We start from the raw sequence: 20896 nt of genomic DNA on the forward strand, positions 1-20896 counted from the left end.
ACTTCTAAAGCAAATGACACACCAGCATAAAACTTAAACTTAGGCTGATCCCATGTTTGGCTATTTTCACAGCAAAATATGTTGAGACTAGAAATAAGCACCCCAACTGTTTTCAGGCTTCTTTGTAAATCGCTGCTGGTAAGTGAAAAGCTGACCTGAGCTAATTCTGTAAACACTGGTTGGGCCTCTGGGTTTGTAAGATGGACTGATGGCAGGCAAGGCATGACATGTGACAGCAGAGATTATGCTGAGACATAGCTTGCAGTATTATTATTTCTCTCGGTACGTTCTGGTTCAGCCCTTGTACCCAGCACAGTAGCACCAGCTCCGTGTGTCCAGCAAAGAACCAGTGAATCACAGCAGTATTTTTCCAAGAATTAACTGTGTTAAAAAACAATTATTATGGAAGCATTTAAGAGCTAATCCAAACTCCAGGGGAGTCAAAAAAAAAAATTTCTACTAATTTCAGTGGATTACATGGGAGACCAATTACCTACCCAGGTATTTTTACGCTCTTGTTTTCTGAAGATGCAAAACTTCTTTTTCACAAAGAAAGTCAACACCAGATGAATAGATTCTGTGCTCAGGCTGCCAAACTGGGAAAGCTTTGGTAATTCCATACTTCCTCCTCCCTGGTACATTTGAGTGATGCACTTGGAATATATTTTGAATATATAAACAAGTAAAAACATACATTTTCTTGTTAACGCTTTTGCCTGATAATATGTTAATTGTTTTTATAAGGCCCTTTAAGAGTAGTTGTCTCATTTATTGTAGTGCTTACAATCTGAGCTACTTGTTTCTCATTTACAATGAAAAAAAGCACTGGGAGGAATGTGCAGTAGGGTGTCTGCAACTTCTTTACTCCCAAAAAAGGCCAGAAGGGATTTGTAAAGGACTTTAATCTCAAATAGATTAAAGGTCCTGAATTCCTGAGACTAAAAGATAAGTCAAAGGAAAATGGATTCCAAAAGACAACACCCCCTTGCCTCAGCCTCTCAGCCAGGCGGCTGCTGAGCCATCAGCAGTTGCCTAAGCAACCCCTCAGAGATTTGGATGGCAAAAAAAATCTGCCACATCCTGGCATCAAGGTCTAACAGGTTTTTGAAGTCTACCTGTATCTGCCTTACCCCAAGGACGAAGTCATGTAGATGAGTTTAGCAGGTAGGAAGGTCTTTATCTGCCTTCCCTCTGATAGCTGCAGAGCTACAGAAAATGGACACTGTTTGTTCAGAGGTGGCTGGGGGCTGCCTGGCTTGTCCTGAGAGCCAGTGGATTGATCCTACCCTTAGCATTTCCATGAAAGGGCAAACTACACTCTGTGTTACACTGTTTGCATCCACCACTGCAAAATCTTGTTTGAATTTTCTGGGAAAATCTACCTTTCTTTCCGTCCATCACCGCCCCTTGTGATTGAAGCCAAAACTTCAGAAACTCTGTTGCATTGTTTCAGTGCAGAGCAGGAGATTCTCAGAGACCAGCTGCCCTGGGACCAGCTCCACCTGGGGTCCACGAGTCCTTTCAGCCCCTGCTTTCAGAGGGAAGGTCTGCTCCTATCTGCTGCCTCACCCTCCTGTTTCCCTTGGGAAGTGTATTCAACTGGAAAATAATTTTCCCTTCCCCAGATGAGATTTCGGGTGGATCCTGTCCTCTTCCAGCTCACCACAGCACCCAGGAGTGGTGGCAAGAGGACTGGGGACCTCCCAACATGGTGGGAGGGAGGCCAGGGCCACCCCTTGGACTCTGGGCCTGTGGTGGTTGTGAAACTGGGCTGTAAATTTTCAGGATGCCAAATTCGAGACCTCTTGATGGGATTCTAATTAACAGGCATTAAATGTTCCCGCTATAAATTGCACTTCTTTGTCTCTAAATTGGTGGATAAAACCATGGCATTTATGAAATATAGGCCTTTTCTCCTTATGTTACTGAGGTTGAAGAAGGAGGAAACCAATTAAGGGAAGGATCCAGTGGTCTCTGCAGCTGAAAGAACCTACTGGGCTCAGCAGGATGCCTGACTGAGCAAGAAGTGCGAGGTCAGTCCTTATATTTTTCTGAGTAAAAGGAGGACTGTAAAAAAGATTGCAATAATGTCACGCCAGGCCACAGTCTGCGAAGGCACATGTTTCCCTCCTCATTGTGCTTGACAGCAAGAGTTACAGGGGCAGTGGCAGGAAATTTATAATGGCAAGAATTTGGGAATGTGAAGTTCTGTGATTGGTTTTCATTTGTTTCATTCTCTCGGCTACAAGATTTACATGCTGACATTAGGCAGCTAAAGCAGCAGTTAAAGAAATATTTGAAGAAATAGTTGGAGATTATAAATTGGAAGTTCTATAAATGGAGTAGAACAAATGTCCTGGGTTGCGTGATGAGATTTTTTTTTTTTTAAAAGAGTGATAAAAACAGTATTTGGAGGGCTTTTTACATTGAATAGTTGCAGCTCTCCAAGTCATCTAAAAGCTACCGCAGGTTTTTGGAGAAGCCTAAGGCAAAACAAATACTGCCTTGATTTTGGTCTGTGAGATAAGCTTACTAGAAAAATAGCCTGTGGGTTTTTTCTATAACTCATTAATGCATCCCATCGCCAGGGATTGCTGCCATCCTGACACTTCTAAAAACACAGTCTGTCCTTCAGACACAGGCCCAGCACCCCCAGGCACTTGGGGACTCTGGGCTCATCTGCCAAAGCCCTGTCCTGATGGGCTTGTTCCCATCTGCCCTGTGCAGAAGGGACTGATCTGAGTCAAGGCAATGCTCAGCAGAAGAGAACCTGCACCCAGGTGCTCATGGACCCATTTTATAGCCAGGTAGAGGGAGGTGAAGGTGATAAACTATTTCTTGCATGGTAAATTCAGTGTGTGGCAGGGCAAGTCCTGCCCCATCCATGGGTGGAAAGCAGGACTAACGTACTAATTTCAAACAAGATGAAAACCAGGCTCTATAAATCCTGATCCCCAAACCCAGAGGTTAGAAATTCTTTAGTGCTCATTCTGCAAAGTGATCTGGGGTAAGCATTTTTGCCTCAAAAAGGGGGGAAAAAAACCCCTCTGGAGTTAATATTCTTCCTTTAGCCATCACTTCATTTTTTCAGCTTTCAGCATGAAGGTGGTGTTGCCAGCAAGACCACCTAGCCACAAACCCAGCAGGGAGCTTCCAAAATTCTTCTAAACACTGACTCCTTGTTATAAATTGAAAAGTGGTAATAGCAACAGTGCATATCACATCTGTGCCAGGCCGGGCCTGGGAAGCAGCAGCCTCCCTGCTGCCGAACACAACTTGGAAAGATCCTTTCAGTCCACACATGTATCAGCATTAGCCATTTCTTTGTCAACAAATCCCTTAATACGTACCCTTTCTATCATGTACAGATGTCCAAAAAATAATGGAATACTGTACTACAAGATTAAACACTTTAATGTCAGCATATGTGTTGCATGACTCTGAACAATGGTATCATTGTGCGTGTACAAACAGCAGGGCGAGGGAAGATGGGTTTAATTATCTCCGAAGCAGCAGCAAGTTCTTCCTGACTAAGTCAAACTTCAGCTAGCAAGGACTGCTCAGGGCAGAAATTGGTGTTTCTCCCTTCCTGATGTTCTCCCAGTGTTGGGGTTAGTGTCGTACCCACATCAGGCAGGGCTTTGGAGCACGATGTGGAGCCACCTGCTTCCCTGGGAGCCATGAACACGGTGTGGGGATGAAAGGATGCTGTGAGTCACCACATCCTCTCGCCCCATGTGTCACCCAGGAGCCTTTTAAGTTAAAATTCCTTAGTATGGTCGACGGTAAAGGGGAAATATACTCACTGAGAGGAAAAGGGACAGAGAGAAGCATGCATGCTGCCTTCTGCATTCGGAGACATTCCCTGCTGGGATTTCTCTGCAGACACTTTAGGGCAATGCTGGATGGTAAAACTATTTCTTCTTAAAGAACGGATGTTCTTTAAAAAATATCTGGGCAGGTTATGCACAGGTAATCTATTTTCTTTTCTGAGTGTGCCCTGATTGGTACCCGTTTACTCTGTGGTTTCTCTGCTGAAAGCAGAGCCAGACTAGATGAAAGGTATTGTGAAAAATTTACACGTGGGACTGCTCTGTGAACACGAAAGTCTCCTAATAGTAAACAGACTGATCGTGGTGCGAATCCTGATGCTGTTTGCTGTGTCTGTATGTGTATCTGGGGAAAGCAAAGTTAAATAAGCAGGGAAGAGTTGTGTTTCTTCAGAATACCTTATTCACAGACTCATCACTTGAAACACAGCAGCATATGGAGCTGCAATCCATCTTCAGCTGTTGTAATGCACTGAGGATTGCTGTGGGATTTGGGGGGTGTGAGGGGATGGAGAATATGGGCGGGTGACAGGGGAAAGAAATAAATGGGAGTTCATGAAGTTGTTCCTTTCGACAGACTCCCTGTATTTCTACCTTCATCTTCCAGGAATCCACTGTAAGAAAATGTCCTGCAGGGCCTCCCACACCAGCATCTCAAATCTTGTTTCTCTTCCTCCTTTCATGGGGAAGGACAGTGCTGACTTGGGGATTTGCCCCAGCAGCTCTCCCATTCCCAGCACCTTGGGGGTGGCATTTTTCCAGAGGGACCTAGAGGCAAGCTGGGGGGCTGTGGTGATGCTGCAAAATGTGTCTCCTACTGTGTCCTCCCAACTGGCCAGCATTGTGGCCACCACAAACGTCTCAAGCTCTCGTGCTGGCACTGTGAGAGTGCTGGCATTTACCCTCGACAGACTGCATGGACAGATCAGGACTGTTGTGTGTCTCCTGCCCATCAAGGGCAACCTCAGCTCTTCTCTACACCCCCTCTAGTAATGTCCCTGTAGCCAAACTGTGCAGTGAGCAAAATGACAGGCAAAAGCTCATCATTGCTCCTGCTTTCTTTTCTCTGTCTGTACTGTATTGCACAGTATGGAATAACACAGCCTGAGAGCAGAGACATGCTGCTGTCTAATACATCCCCTCAACACTGAATCCTCTGGATGCAGCAGTGGGAGGCATGTAAAGATGCAGGAATACATTTTTCTTTTTCTCATTTGAACAGAGATGACTCCTACATTACACTGCTTGCTCTCTTTTTGTAATGCAGGGAGCAGCAAGGCTGCTTCCCTGGTGCTATGAAATCAGGCAGTTGTGTCTGGTGAGCCCAGTTTCCCAGGGAAGCTGTGCCAGCATTAGGTGTGAACTCCAAGTCACACATTTAGCCAGTGCATCCAAGGGTCAGGGAGATAGTGGCAGCCTGGGGAGGAGGAGGAGGAATCACAATGAGGATCAGGACAGTGGAGACTGAGATGGCATCCACTGCACAGAGAAGGGCAGTACTGGTTTAGAGGAGAAAGCAGGGTGGTAGGTGTCTCAAGGGTGAGGAGGCTGGAGAGCACAAAGAGGGAGAAAAGTTAGTGACAATATGGTTCACTGAGAAAAATAATCCCCCAGTCCAACCAGCAGACAAATGGGGCCCAAGGTGCTTCCTGCAACCTGCTCTGAGGCTGGAGGCCTCTCAAAAAATCACTGATGCAAAAAACAGCAGCCTGCCTGTCTGCTTGTACACACAGTGTTCAGCAAATGGAAACACATTCCCAGGCCCAAGCAAGGAGACACAAGCAGCTGAACAAATCTGGTCAGAAGCAAAGTGTATTCAGCCAGGGGAGATAAGAGGCAGAGTGAGAGACTGCTACAAGGCAAACCTAAAATGGGCTATTTGGCATGAAATGCAAATTTTTGAATAAGAAGATTCGGGTCATTCTTGAAAGCTTCCAAGTGTGAAACAGTTCTTCACCTTGGACCAAATTTCAGAGCAGGGAGAAGGCAAGAAAGTTTCCCTGAAGTGTTTTTAGCCAGCTCTAAGCTCAGGTAAAGGAAGACAGCCCACAGTGAGTGGCAGTCTGGAAGGGAGCTCATCCCTGGAGGGCTTCCCTGCCCTGTGTCTGCCCAAGGGAAGGACTAAACATCCCTGCAGGAAGCTGGGAGCCTGCAGCACAGGCACCTTGATCTGCAAGAGGCCTGTGCAGAGAACATGCAAATTAAAAACAAATCATCACACAGTAACTCTTCCATGCAGAGATGCAACAGCATCAAATTATTCTCTTGCATTCCTGTAGCTGCACTGGGGCAAAGTAAGAAGTCTTCAAATGTATTTGATAAATTAGATACTATTCATAACAAACAGCCTGAGTCAGTAATCTTGGGGAGGTCACTGCCCAGAGTGTCTCTGATGTGTTTATACAAAACAGACAGAAATGGGTAAATGTACCAGTGGTGCCTGGAGAGTGAGTTCACCCACATGGCCGGGCTCCTCTGCCTCACACTGCCCAGTCACAGAGGATATTGCCTACCAACCTACTTTCAGCTTTTCCAAATCTTGTTTCCAGGGCAAAAAGAACTTTATGAAAGTTGTTCTCATAATCTGATGCTTTCCAAGCTTATAAGATGCTAATTATCTTCCACTACATGATTTTTTTCAAGCTGCCCTCTGTTTCTTATTACTAATGCTGTATCATTATATAGCATAAAGTTACTTAGTACAGCAAAAGATTCAACAACACTTGCAAAACTGATAGAGAAAGAAGGACTGAATTCTGGACTGGTACAGCTGGTTTAAGGTATTTTAGAAGTAAATGAAATCAAATGAGAATTTATAATCCTTCCTGAGGTCTGGATTCCATCAGACTAAACTCATTAGGCATTAAGGTGCAGGTGCAGCTAAATAAAGGATTGTTCTGCTTTCCTTAATACCATAGATTCACATCTTGAGTTCAAAATAAAAGTCTTTTAAAAGCACATGTATATATTGTGCATCTACTGGCAACACTTGAAAGAGAAAGTTCAGCTGATGGAATCTTCAAATGCCTCATTTTTGCCAAAGGAATGTGCCCATTTCTGCACTGACTGTACTAAGGGACACGAGTGAGAAGTGACTGGACATTGGCCTCTTAAGGTTTATTCATTTCAATTGCATCACGCTTCCTTTCATCTGCTGAACAGCTGCCCAAATAAATAGCCTAAATCTAATTAATCCTCCTTTAATATTGTATTGCCACAACAATACCAGCATCCCCCCAAATACTGCAGAGTGTGGGTCTACACCTGCACAGGCTCCCTGGGAGGAACACGGCAGGAGTCGCAGGGAATCCAGCCTTTCTTGTGGCTTACTGTGATAAAAGGAAAATAATTCAAGAACCAGTTTCCCAGGTTTGAACCCATACGACTTGCTGGATTTCTCAGCTGAAATCCCAGATTCTGGATTTGTTGAGAAAGCAGCTTGTGGGATATTACAAAATAACCAGTCGATATCAGGCACGAAGCCATCAGATAAGAATCTCAGCCTTTGATTGTAATCAGCACTATTTCAACTTGGAATGTATACACTGAGCTGTGCCCTAAGACCATGATCAGCCAGGCTTTTCGAGCTTCCTATGCACTAACAAACATCTGCAGCTCTCGGCCAGGCAAGTGCTGGGAGATTAGGGGGCAACAAACTATTCAGGGGAAAGGTCTGGCTGCCCCAGAGGGGAAATCCCTGCTGGAGCAGTGCTTGCCCTGCACCCGGGGCTGTTACAGCTATTGCACATTTCTCAGGTGTTCTCTGTGTGGGAGGTCCAGTGATATTAACACCGTTTATAAACCAGGATTATTCAACAGAAACACAATATTTGGAGGGATGGGAGGAAACATTTTGGAGAATAATCATTAGATACTTCAGTTACTGCTTAAAAAGATACTGCAGAGTGCCCTCGCTTGTGCAAGTGTGACTTCATGACCTAGTTCACATTTTTCTCTGAGATCATCATGTTTCCTCTGTGCTGCCAAGACAGCCGAGCTCAGGTGGGGCACTGAGTTTGGGACACAGGAGAGGAGGTCACTGCCTGGAATGATCCTCCCTGCTGGCCACTGCACATCTCCCACTGTCCTTTTGCCCGCGATGGGACTCGTAGCTTATGTGTGAGATGGTTTTGCTTTCTAGGAATGTTTGCTGTGCTACACATTTAGTTTTACTGAGAAACAGGCAGGAGGCTGTTTATTCTTTTAAAAACTCTATACAGGCCTGAGAACTATGAATATTAAAGATCTGGGAGTTGATGACATCCACATATATTTCCGTTGGCAGATGTAAAACACCAGTGTCTTACAGTGATGGCAGGTTTAAACTATTATTTCAGAGATGTCCTCAGGAAGGCAAACATATACGTGTACAGAATGTGTGCACATGTCTGTCCCCTTTGCACTGTAAACGTTGGTGGCCAATGCCTGAGGCAAAACGGCATCTGATGGTGAGGCAAAGATTTATTTTCGGTTTAATTGCCACCCACGATCCCTATTATACAAGAGGAATTTTTTTTTTTTTGGTACGAGATAAGCCCATCAGTGACATCAGCAGCACCTAGCCCTGCATACCACACTGTGGATCAGGGCTGGATTCCTGACACTGAGCCTCTCACTAGGGCTGGGCCATCCCAGCCTCCTGAGTCAGCCCCTAACAACAGCATTTTCTGTTTTGTTTTGGGTTTTTGTGTATCTTCAAAAGCAATTTTGCAACTGCAGTTCTGGGGTAAAAGATCAGCTGTTGTAATACGCCCTCGTGTCCTCGCATGGGTTTGGTATGAATGAAGGGAACACAGTTCACGTCCTGTTGCGTGCAACTGGTAAAAATAGCACAGAAATGAGTGTATGGGGTTTATGAAAGCGTCTCTGAAGGAGCAGGAGCACAGATCATCCTTCTCCAGCTCGGTCCCTTGCCTACCAGTCACTACTCGTTTGTTGGACTACAACTGCCAACACAGGCAGGAAAGACTTCCAGTGTATTAGACACACTGACTTAGATTTTCCCCCTACTCTGTATATTTTCAGTGAAACAGCTCCCATCTCACAGTTGTGGACTAATGAGCAAAATGACAGTTACTGTTTTCTAAAAAAATATTTGGGATTTGCTCGAATGCGTTTCTGCATCTTTCTGGATTCTTTTGTGTATTTCTGTATTCCCTGTGTTAGGTTTTAATGTAGTGTAACAGTCAGAGATTTCCGTGGATATGGACTCTAATATTCTGGTAATTTGATTATAATGCATGCCATGGATTGCAGGAACTCTTGTATTCAGAGGTCAAAGTTGTGTCCACACCAGTGAGAGAAGTTTTACACCGCATGTCTGATTTGCTTCTCCTTTTCACCTGTCTCGGGAGACAAATGATTCATCACATAGTGCTGAAATATCTTCATCTTCTGATTTGGGCCAGGATTTTAGAGTGGTTACCCAAGAGCTTCTCTTTGACCTGAGGAGAAAGATCTGTGCTGAATGATTCTTTTTCAGTTCTTCTTTTCTGCAGTTTATTACAAGTATATTTGTGTAATTAGGGGGCCCAGTAGTAATGCTGTTAAAATACAAGTGGGCACATTTATTGTTTCCTCCAAAAGGAAACAACCAGTCTCTAGCAGTTCTGGTTTTTCCCTGCCTCAGCTGAACATTTACTGCTTTATGTAGCTAGCAGATTGTGAGGCTAAAGTTACTTCTTTTTTTTTCTCCCTTTTATTTCTTTTTGTTAAAAAGAAAGGAAAAAAATCCCCTCTTTTCTCTTAACAAATGCTGGATTTTTTTAAGGATATGGTCAGAAAGGGGAACTTAAACTCAGCATGATGTTTATAGTGCCACACAAGCTCCAGGAAAAGTGATGTGCAGTACTCTTTATTAACATCTAAAAAGTCCCTGTGGGATTATAACGACTGCAGAGTAATAAACAAATAAAAGTAGCAAGATTAAATTGTTCAGAATATTTTTAGTGATGGAAGCAATAAGTTTTAACCTTGAGAACCAGGGGAGGAGCAGCTAGCATCAAGCATGTGAGCAGAACAAATACAATTGGGAAATGATTCCTGTTTGTGATAACTGCTTATCACTGATGGCATTATAGATATTTGGCTGATGAAAATAAACTGTTGAAATATTGATACACAACAATTTGAACACTACTCAACTGTAAGCACTAGAATTTGGAATTGCTAAATTACAGTAATTTTTAATCTTCCCTTTCAATGGTAGACCTGAACTTGCTTTCCCTTGGGGTGCCAAAAGACTCATTAAAGTCAACGGGTGTTCCAGGTAGACAGGGAGGGAAATATGACCAGCTCTATTCCCAATCCTCAGGAAGAAACTTGTCTCTCCATCGGAATTATAACTCCCAACTACTGACGCTGTATTATTTTATGAGCATTTTTTAGCAGTTCTCCCAGAGTTCTTTCTGATCTCTTTTAAAAAGTTTTACTGCCACTGTGCTGTGGGAAGAACAATTGGTAAAAACGAGACGGCCCTGACAACGCCAGGGAAACGTGGTGGCTGAAGGCAGAATTTGGCCCAGTGGCTCCAGTAAGAGAGTCAGATCTCACCCTGATTTACAGCCCCCCAGACTGGGCACAGGACACTGTGCCAGCTCCTCGGATGGTGTCAGGGGTGGTGACTTCACTGCCGGGGTGGCCCAGGGCCAGGCTGCTCCAGCTGAGGATATTGCCTGGTGACATCAGTGGGGTCCGTGGAGGTGTGATTCAGCCCAGCACCACGCTGGGAGGCTGCAGCCTGACGAGAGGAAACTTTGTGCTCATTCCAAAGGCAGTTGTGTACAACAGGGAAAACCTTAAAAAACGATGCGCCGGGAGATCATCGGAGCGATGGGGCTCCCTCAGCACACAGAGCCTGAGGGGCACTTGGTCGTTTTAATTATTGCTTAGAGGGAAGCAGCGCCTTCCCTCTCCCCTCCTTTTCCTTGGTTTTTTTTTATTTTTAAAGGAAGGCAGCTTTTAAGAGCGTGCCATGAAGATCTAAGTTAAAGGATTTTCTCTGCTACAAAGCCTGCATAGTTTCCCAGGCCAGGTGGACCCGATAGCACTGACTGCATGCTGAAAAATCTCATCCCCACCCTTCAGGCACTTTAATTGTAAGCCTTTCCAGATACACTGGATAAACACTGTCAAAATGAACCTGAAAGGGTTGTTGTTGTTGGTTTAGCCCTTAAATAATTATGAGTTTGTCTGTCTAATTACAACATAATCTTGTTTAAACTTGGATGGCTATTTGCAGGATCCCTCAAATGAGGTGGAAGCAGAAACTCTGAAAAAATGAAAATTCGTGCTTCTTCCACTTTAGGAAAAGGAAAAAAAAGAGTTTTTACTCCTGTAAAATTTAATTCAACCTGATAACAAAAGACTCTAACTTGGAAGCTACTGCAGTAGGATAAAGATGATAAAGAATAGTGTGGGACCTCCAAGATGCAACAGAAACTTAATCCTCGACGGATAAAATTTTTCAAACAGTTTAGAAATAGCTTAAGGTAATTTACGGGAAGACTTGAGTGACAAAGCACATTACTTGAAGTGCCTTTCCCTCACTAGGCACTTTCTAAATTCTTTCTCTTTCATTTCTTTACTCTCAGGAGACTTTTAAATCCAGTGAACCAAAACAACACTTTGTTTGTTGGTATAGCACAGGGCTGGCACAGATGGCAGACACTGCACCTGTTCCAATAAACCAGGGAAATGGAGAGATAAACCATAGCACTCATTAAGAGGAATCTACTGAAACATGAACAATTTGTATTTTGAACATCTTCCAGGAATAAAAGGAGAAATACATAAACAGACCTTGTTTTTACCAACATCAGTCTAAAATAAACTTGTTTAAAGGGAACTTCACGTTTGTTTCATGTACAAAGGCAGACATACCACTAAAGAAACTATTATGCTTGATTTTTTTAAGAAAGCAAATGATTTTATCTAGCTACTCCTTTCTTCTAAAGAAAAATTATCTGTTGGCAGTTTAATCAAAATCAGTTAATTCCCCTGTTCCTTAGTTGTGGCAGCTTTTTTTGCTCTTACATTTTCTCATGCTGAGTAATATCACATTCTTACAGTCTAGTTCAGAATGATCAGAGGAACAACACAAACTAAAGTCCATCTGCTCATCTATTAATAAATAACTAAAATTATTAGGTGGGGGGAATTGTTTGGATAGTTAGTAACAAAGTTCCCTGCAAAACAGCTTTTTTCTAGGCATAGAGAATATGCTATGTAATACCTGATAGATTATTAAAAAAATGTTAAATGAGAAGAAACATTAAGTAATAGTTACTCAAAGGATACACTTCTTCAAACATTTGTCTTGATCATCAGTGCCTGTGCTGTTCAACATCCCATACATCTCCCTCTATTTCTCTCTCTCACACACACACACAGGCATTAAATACAAAATGTCATGAAAATTCCTAAGTATCGTTTAATGTTGGCAGCCCTGCACTGTAAAGCCATTTACATAAAACTGTGGTTGGCAGCTCTCACTCTTCCATGGGAACAAATTAACATTGGCATTCCAAACACAGGAAAGTAAGGAAATTAGAAACACAGTTTATATTTGGCCAGTGCTTTGAAATACTGTACCATGCTACTGATGTCAATTAATGAAAAGCAGAATTTTGCGGAGAGGGTCTGGTTTTGAAACACATTAACACACGTTAAACATGTTTGCACAGGAACTGGATTGTAAGCATCTTGGTTCCAAGACAATAAAGCAATTACACTAAAACTTGTAGTCTCAAAGTTGCCATTAATTCAATCCACTCAGCCTGGATCACTAAAGGATTTTCACTGACTCTGAGAGGTAGATGATACAAATGCTTAAAAAAAATGGGTAAAGCACAGTGTTGTAGGGATTACACCCAAGATGGCTTTTATTTTACCTGCTGTAAATCAGGTGTATTTATGTATAAATAATGGAATTGTAGAACACATACCTAAATAAAGGGGGGGCTCAGGAATCTTTGTAGCTTTTATCAGCAAAATAAGGATTTCCAGAAGGACTGTTTGAATTAGAGTCAGTTCAAACTTTGCCACCTGCAACCCTTTTTGTAGCAAAGATTTGTACTGACAAAATCTTCAACACCGAAAAAATCTAGATGGCAGTTTATCTGCTGGCACAATTCCACTGACTTCAGTGGACTTACTCCAGCACGGAATTCGGCCCTGCAGTCTTTACAAGGCGCTGTTTATTTGTACTATGATTCAGATATTTTGATACCAGGAATCTTTCAGCACTGAAGTTTCTCCATATGAAATATGTCTTGTATTAAGAAATATCAGTTTCACATTTTTGTCAAACATTATTTGTTAAATTCTGTTTGTTGCAAAGATGGGAATTCAGCTGTAGTTCAACAACATGGATCGGGCTAATAATGATAAGCAGTGACTAATAGGAGCTAGTTCATGTTTTGATTATTTGCAGCAAAGGAAACTTCCCTCAGAAACAATTTCAAGATTAGGAGAGAAAACTGTGTGAAGCTCTAGCAGAAACTACTGCATGCTCATTATTTCAACACAGGGGCATTTCTTTGGCCCAATTCTGCTCTCAGTGGTGCTAGTGTAAATCAAGAGGGAGTTTATGGGAATTACTTTGGACGTAGAGTTGTATAAATGAGACCACAGGGCCAGCTCCAGTAGAAATTTGACAATTTACACCAATGAAGACCTAGCCAAGAATTTTCTCTTGGGTTTCCATTTTTCCAAACATAAGCGTGTGCAGAACTTTATCCATGATTAGTCCTCGTGAGCAGTCCCATTTACTTCAAAGAGTTGCAGAAGGAAAATATTCATCCTGAAACTAATTTAAACAGCTCTCTCATTTCTTTTTAAGTTCCTTCCATTTAGAGAAGAAATATATATAATAGCATAGTTTATTTATATACAATAATATATGCATTTTTACATATGGGTGGTTAATTCACATAAGTACTTTGATGCAGGCCCCAGAGAGGAAAACTGGAAAGGGCTTAAAATATCATGGTCTCTTAATGCTATATATCAACAGGTAGTCTGTTTATCTGGCATATTATCAAAATTTGCTTACTTGTGTTCTTGCTCAGATGACTTCATCCACCATTGCAACTTCTCACTGGTATTCATCCATTTAGAACAATTTAAAAGCATAAAACTAAATGTGTTATCATTTTAACCACAAATTAACAGTTTCCATATAAATATTAGCATTTCCTCACTTGATTCAAGGGATAGCAGCCATAATGGCACTAACAGTATATTTGATTTAAACTAATTAAAAACAGGGGCTCTTGCAATTTAATATATTGATTTTACCAGTGGGACTTAAATCTTTTATAATAAGTGTACACAGCTGCACCACTCACCCACCGCCACTTTTAAACCTAATCCCTGCATTCCTCCTGACAATAACATGACAGAATCCACACATCCCAGTATTAGCCTTAACCCCGGTGACACTGCCAGAATGTATTAAACTAAAACATCGCAGTGTCCTCTTTAAAAGGAGCCTGTCAACAGCTCTGACCGGGCTTTAATAGTTATAATCTTTTTTTTAATTAATGTTTCCAACCACTTGTGTAACCTTCTCTCACACATCTCTCCCCCCACGACCCAAAAATGTGTGTCGGGCTTATTTCCAGAAGAGAACGTAGAGCCTGGTTTCGTGCTGCCTGCCCAGAGGCCATTAAACCCCCTTTGCAGGGACACACACACACACACACACAACACATATACACACGCCACACACACACACCCCTCACACACAACACACATACACACCACACACCCACACCCTACACACACACAACACATATACACACACCACACACACAACACACATACACACACACAACACATACACCCCCTACACACACACAACACAAATACACACACCACACACACACCCCCCTCACACACAACACATATACACACACCACACACACCTACAACACACATACACACATACAACACGCATACACACACACTCATAACACACCCACACACACCCACACACACCAAACACCCCTCCACATACACATAACACACATACACACACACACTCAACACCCCCACCACACACACATCCCACACAACACAACACACACAGCACACACAGCACACCACAACGCACACACACCCCCCAAACACCCCCCACATACACATAACACACACACACACCCCACAACACACACCCACGCACAGCACACACGCACACCCCACAACCCCCCCCCACAACACACAGACACAAACCCCACAACACACACCACAAACACCCACAACACACACACAGCACACACACACAGCACACACACACAGCACACACACAGCACAACTGGGGGCACGAGCGCGCGGGTGGGAGCAGGTCCCGCACGCTCCACTGGTGCCCAGCTCCCGTTACCAGCATCACAAGACCTGGCCATCAAGGCTTGTCTCCTTCAAAAGCACTTTACCAGCCGCTGTGTTTTGGCTTTTAAACTACAGCTCACAGAGGGGGCTTCACCCACCCCCTCCAGGACAGCCTGGGTGGGAAAGGAGGAAAGATCCCGCTCTGGGACAAATCCACTGTGTGCGAGCGGGGTGGGGGGCGGTGACAACTTCCACGTCCTTTTTTCTTGCATAAGGACATCTGTCCTCAGCTGCTCCTTTCTCTACTACCAGTGCACCAGCACAGCAGAGGTAAATAGTTCCTGTTCTGTTCTGCCACTAGAAATTAATTGAATTCTCTCTAGAACATGCCTGTACATTCAAAGAATACCTGCTGCACATCAGTGTCCTTCATACCTTCACTTTGCTGTAAGCTTTCTGCCTTCCTTAGCTAATGTTCTACCACCAAGTGTTGCACATATCCACACTGCCCAAAACAATTATGGGATGTACCTGTTCAGGCTTCAGAGCTTCTAGCAGCGTTAGGTGGAGGAGGAAAAAAAACAAAACACCAAGGGCTTGGGAGTAATGTATGGACAAGCCATGTGATCGGGACCAGGCATCCAGGGCTAACTTTTAATCTGCCTTGTTTCAAGTGGGAAATATGTGAAGATCAAATAAGTTCAAATCCAGGTCAAATATCCTTGAAAATCTTTGATTTATATAAGCAGGAAAATGAGGTTTAAAAGAAGTGATTATGAAAGGGTTACTAAAAACACAGCTGTACGCATACTCTTATATCTGAGGCTCTCCAAAGAAAAACTGTGTGACATCTATATTAACCTTTGGCTGTACACCAATGAAGGCCTGTAGTGAGCTGGAATGCAAGGCAGCCCCTTCCAAATTTTAACACAAGCCAGGTTACAGCTGCAAATGCCTGCAGCCCGTGCTCACTTTATAAAGTATTCCCCGAAGGAAATTTTTTAACTGTTATAGAATCTTTTTCTAATACCCTACAGTGTTAAAGCCTGTTATTAAAGGGCAAAGAGATGGTTCTCTATGCCAAACACTTGTCAACAAAAAGGATAGCCAGATGGTATGAAATAAAAGGAAACTTGGGGGCTCTTCAGCTTCTTGATTTATATTAACAAAAGCCACTTTCAAGTGCTCCTTCCAAGAATGACTAATTCCCCCCCCACTTCTTTTTTGCCAGGATTAAACAATGTTGTTCATTTTATAATCAACCACGAGACAAATTAACAAATTGCATATCACTTGTGCTGACTCTTTTAAAAATATTCTAAGCAACTCTGTTTACCAAGGCAAGATTACCGGCATAAGGACAACTCAATTATTTTTAGAAGAGAAGGTCTAAGTCATCTAGAGGATGTTTACTCCTTAGTTGCTGTTTATAAACTTGAAATTAAACTTGTGCAAAAAATGCTTTGCATTTTTTCAGTTCCTAAAATGGTTCAGTTTGTAAACTGTACTTGGACAGAAACGAAATTCTAAATACTGAAATTATAGTAATAAATTTTACAAAATTAGCCAGTAATTAACTAACTTAGTCAGACCACTGTGGCTAAATTCTCTTTTAATTTACATGTAACTTCATTCTTGACAAAAATCCATTCCCCATCCATCTTAGCACAGGTGTAAGCTAAGACAAAATGTAGCCTGTGAATTAACTGGTTATAAATCTAAATCTAATTAATTGTCAAGATTTTACAGTAACATTACATGCTTAGTAAAAAGCTCCCTGAAACGGAGCACCTGTATTTTGGTTCCTCCCTACCAATACCCAGTATAAATTCTCTAGAATAAACATACACAGTATCTCCATAGAAATCAATGTGTGGGGGGGTTGTCGTTGGCTTTTTTACTATATATCCCAGTAAATCTTGCAATGTAATTTTTTTTTAATATTTTTCCTTCTGAAATTGTAAAACTGGATAAATGAAGAATATGAATAAGGCAAAAAAGTGCTTTTATAAATTGGCATTTGGAAGCCTGGAATTAACATGTTTTACTGAATGAAATTTAAAAGTATTATTTCTTTACTCACTTTTACTTCCTCCATTCTGAAATGAAACTTTATTATACTGTGACACTTCCTCATTGTGATGGCTCTAGTATAGTAATAAAAGCCTACCTGTGAAATGCAATGCTCACAGAGTCTCTCTTACAAAAGTAGGACACAGTTTACTACAGTCTGCATTTAGGAATTCAGCTCTGCTTTAAAAGGGATCATTGTAGAAAGTCTCCAAAAAAATTCAGTCCTACAATAGATGTTCTAATTTTCCCTGAAAGTCATAGAAAACTGTATGTCTCAAAGCAGGTGTTGTGTTTGACTACATACGGGAGCGAGTGGCTGGTCTAATTCATTAAAACGTCCATAAACAGGCCTGTCTTTGTCCTATAAAGATGAAAGAGCGATGACTATAATGGGATGAAAGGTGTGCACAGGGATGAAGAAAGCTATTATAGATCTATGTCCTTTTTAAACTCGTCCTGGCATGCACTGTTGACAAGGGAACAAAACAGCACAGATAAACCTCCGAAATGTGCCTTGCTGGTAGTAATTCCACCTGTCCTTAAAACTATTGGATTTTGCCAGCGCTCTTACTACTCACTGACCACGCTGACAGCATCTAAATAAAATGATCGTTTAGTATTTTGCATCAAGAACACCCTTGGGTTTCTAAGCTGACCATAAAACCTGGCAGGTAGAAACCAATTAAATATCTTCTGTAGCCATCCCATCACATCGCGATGTTGACTATTGGTTTCTTACGGCTTATACAGGTGAAACCTGCTCTGTAAAGAGTTCTCACGTAGACACAGACATATTCAAAATGTAAGTTTTATTTCACAGTTTATGGATCGATTCCACTCCTTTGAACTCAAAATAATTAGTGACCTGAACACTAAGAGTGCACCTCTTCCATGGGCTGACAGGGAGACTTTTCCTTACATTGGAAGCATGGGACGGGAGCGCTGCAGTTTCACTGATGAAAGTTATGCAGCAGATAACTACACCTGAGGAGCAGAGCTGCTTCCCCAGGGCTAAACTCCCTCCCATTAGGTACTTACATGTTTCATAAATGTTCTCTCCTCTCTACCAAAATGGAAAGAGAAGCGTGAATTTTGCTATTGTTATTTCAACATCCTTTGTCTTCTGTTTGAGACTCTCCTTGCACTCGGCCGTACATGGTGTAGGACCCAAGAATCACAGAGAATAGTGTTAGCAAGATCTCTCTTATCTCTAAAGTCAAATATTTGACTGTCATTGGTACTTTTGACTGCTCAAATATTTGATTTTAAATGTATCATTGCTCATCGGCTTAAGGATCCAGCACTGATTAGACAAACATTGTAATTCCAAATGGAAAGCACCAGCTCTCATAGAGCACAGCCCCCGGGCCAGATGTAATTCCAAGCTTCCCACTGTGAAGCTTATGGCAGTTAATAAGGAGGTGCAGCTCATGCAAACTAGAGATCTCCCACAGCGTCCTGTGTCTCCTTATCATGCACGAATTGTGCCGGGATGGCTACCGTGTCTAATAATTATTAACGTGTGTCACAGAGCCTTTACAGCTGCTGATCTTTTCAAGTTGGTTAAAGTGCTGGGATTAGGGAGGTGGTGATTTAGGTGGTGATTTAATCTTTGTTACCTCTGAAGTTCCAGACAGTGGAAGTGTCCAGAACAGTGACATCCATAAAGGTGTTAATGGATTTATGGGAGATGGGGGTCTGTAATCCCTAGCAGGTTACATGCCAGAGGTGGTCTCCTTTTGTGTTTTGTGTCTCCCTTTGTTTGGGACAAAGTTTGAGTGGATCTTGTTTTGGAAATACAATTCAGGTTCTGCCTTGAACTTGCAGGCACCCAGTCTGTACATGTGTGGTTTAAGAGCCGCACATGATGAGGTCTAAAAATGGATAGAGCGAACCAGGTCTATAATTACATATTTAAAATAGAACGCGCACTCTGACAATGTTTTACTCAAATCCGGCCAAGTCAGTCCACACGGGTGTGCAATCTGCAGCGAGCAAATGGAAATCAGATTGGGCCGTGGCATCCAATTAGAGAGGCCTAGCGAGGCGCATACAAAGCGTGCCAACTCTCTATCGTTTGCATAAACCCATCCACATGTGCTTGTGAAAAGAGGCGAGTTAGCGGCATAAACTGGGGTCAACAGGAAAAGCTGCAGGAGTAAATAAGGATTTACTGTGGAATCCCTCCCAAGCCATTAGGAAAACATGTGCGAGCGGCTCAGCCCCTCCGGCCGCGGGAGCGCGGCGCTGGGATGCCGCAGGGAACTATCCGCCCAGGCAGCCCTGGTGGCTCTGCATCCAGCTCGAGAGCCAGCCCGGCACCGGGAGCTGTGCCGGGACCCGTGGTCCTGTCTGGGTTTCGTGTATTCCTTGGCAGTGTGGGGTGTGGAACAGACCTGCTAATCGTCCTGTGTAACTCCTACCTGTAAATCCAATTTCTGAAGTGCAGCAACTATCAAAGGGACACCTTAGTGTGTCGGCGCGCAGGGTGGAGCGTGGAGAAAGCTTGTGGCTGTCCAAATGCTGTGATGGGGAGTCAGTGCCCTCTCCACGCTGGTGCCATTTAACCACTATCTGGCAAAGGAGGCGCTTTTCCGAGGGCCGCTACCTGTCCTTTGCCCAGGTGGGCTGCCACCCACCTGACCCGCTGGGAAACAGCTCCCAAGCGCGGCCACCTGCACCACCAGCCCTGGTCCTCCCGCTGGTGGCCAGGGCGCCGCTCCAGCCTCCCCCCGGCGCGGTTCCCTGCCCGGTTGCCCCGGACCCAGCTCCGCCGAGCCCGGCACTCACCCAAGTTGACGAAGCTCATGACCATGTCAGCCTCGGTGAGGAAGTTGCTGTCCTGCAGGCTGGCCAGGGGCGGCCCCTGGGTGCTGAAGATGGGCTTGTAGGGGTAGGAGAAGCCCTCGCCGTCCTCGGCGGCGGCCCCCGCCGCCCCCTCCTCCACGGACATGGCATTGTAGAGGTCCAGCATGAACATGGGGGCCGAGTTGTGCTTGCCGTGGAGGTGGGGCCGCGGGCGGTGCGGCAGGCCGAGGATGGAGAGGATCTCCCGCTGCATCTCGCGGCGCTCGGGGCCGCGCAGCCGCCGGTGGATGAAGCTGGAGTGCACCTCGTTGTCCACCGTGAAGTCGGCGAGGACGCAGCGCAGCCAGAGCGCGGGGGCGGCGGCGCCCAGCACCAGCAGCCAGGGGCTGGGCTGCCCGCGCCCCGCCGCCGGCATCGCGGCTCGGCGGGGGCTGCGGGGCGGCGCGGGGGGCGCGGGGCTGCCCCGCCGCGGGACGCGCCCCGCCGGCATGCACGGCACGGCCCGGCACGGCACGGCCCCCGCTCAGCCCCCGCGGAGGCGCCGCTGCCCGCTCATGGCCCGAGGCGGCGGCGGGGGGCTCCTATCGGCCCCGGCCCATGGACCCTTCCCCGGGAGCTCTTCTCTGGCGGCGGGAGCGGCCGCGCTGTGCCCGCGTCCCGCACGGCGCGGCGGAGCCGTGTGAGCGGCGCGGCCCGGCGGGGAGCGGCGGGAGGGTGTCTCTGGTGGGAGGAGCAGGCGCTGGAAAACCCGAGCGCTCGCGCTCGCTCGCTCGCCAGCTCCTAAACCGCCCGGGAGAGAAAAATCCCTGGATCTGCCTCGAGGAGGGACGTCTGCTCAGGTTGCTTTTCAGGAT

At 44.4% G+C, this 20896-nt stretch overlaps 1 protein-coding gene across 1 annotated transcript in view; it reads right to left on the minus strand.

The window, feature by feature from the left end:
• The window catches only part of BMP7 (bone morphogenetic protein 7), a 44088-nt gene extending 23556 nt beyond the window's left edge, over positions 1–20532 (minus strand). Inside the window, exon 1 of the mRNA XM_017815354.1 lies at positions 20025–20532. Within this exon, the coding sequence (XP_017670843.1) occupies positions 20025–20532 (508 nt within the window). The remainder of the gene's footprint in view (positions 1–20024) is intronic.
• Positions 20533–20896: the final 364 nt, after the last annotated feature.

Source organism: Lepidothrix coronata, unplaced genomic scaffold, assembly GCF_001604755.1.
Source record: "Lepidothrix coronata isolate B3197 unplaced genomic scaffold, Lepidothrix_coronata-1.0 Scaffold49, whole genome shotgun sequence".
NCBI lineage: Eukaryota > Metazoa > Chordata > Aves > Passeriformes > Pipridae > Lepidothrix > Lepidothrix coronata.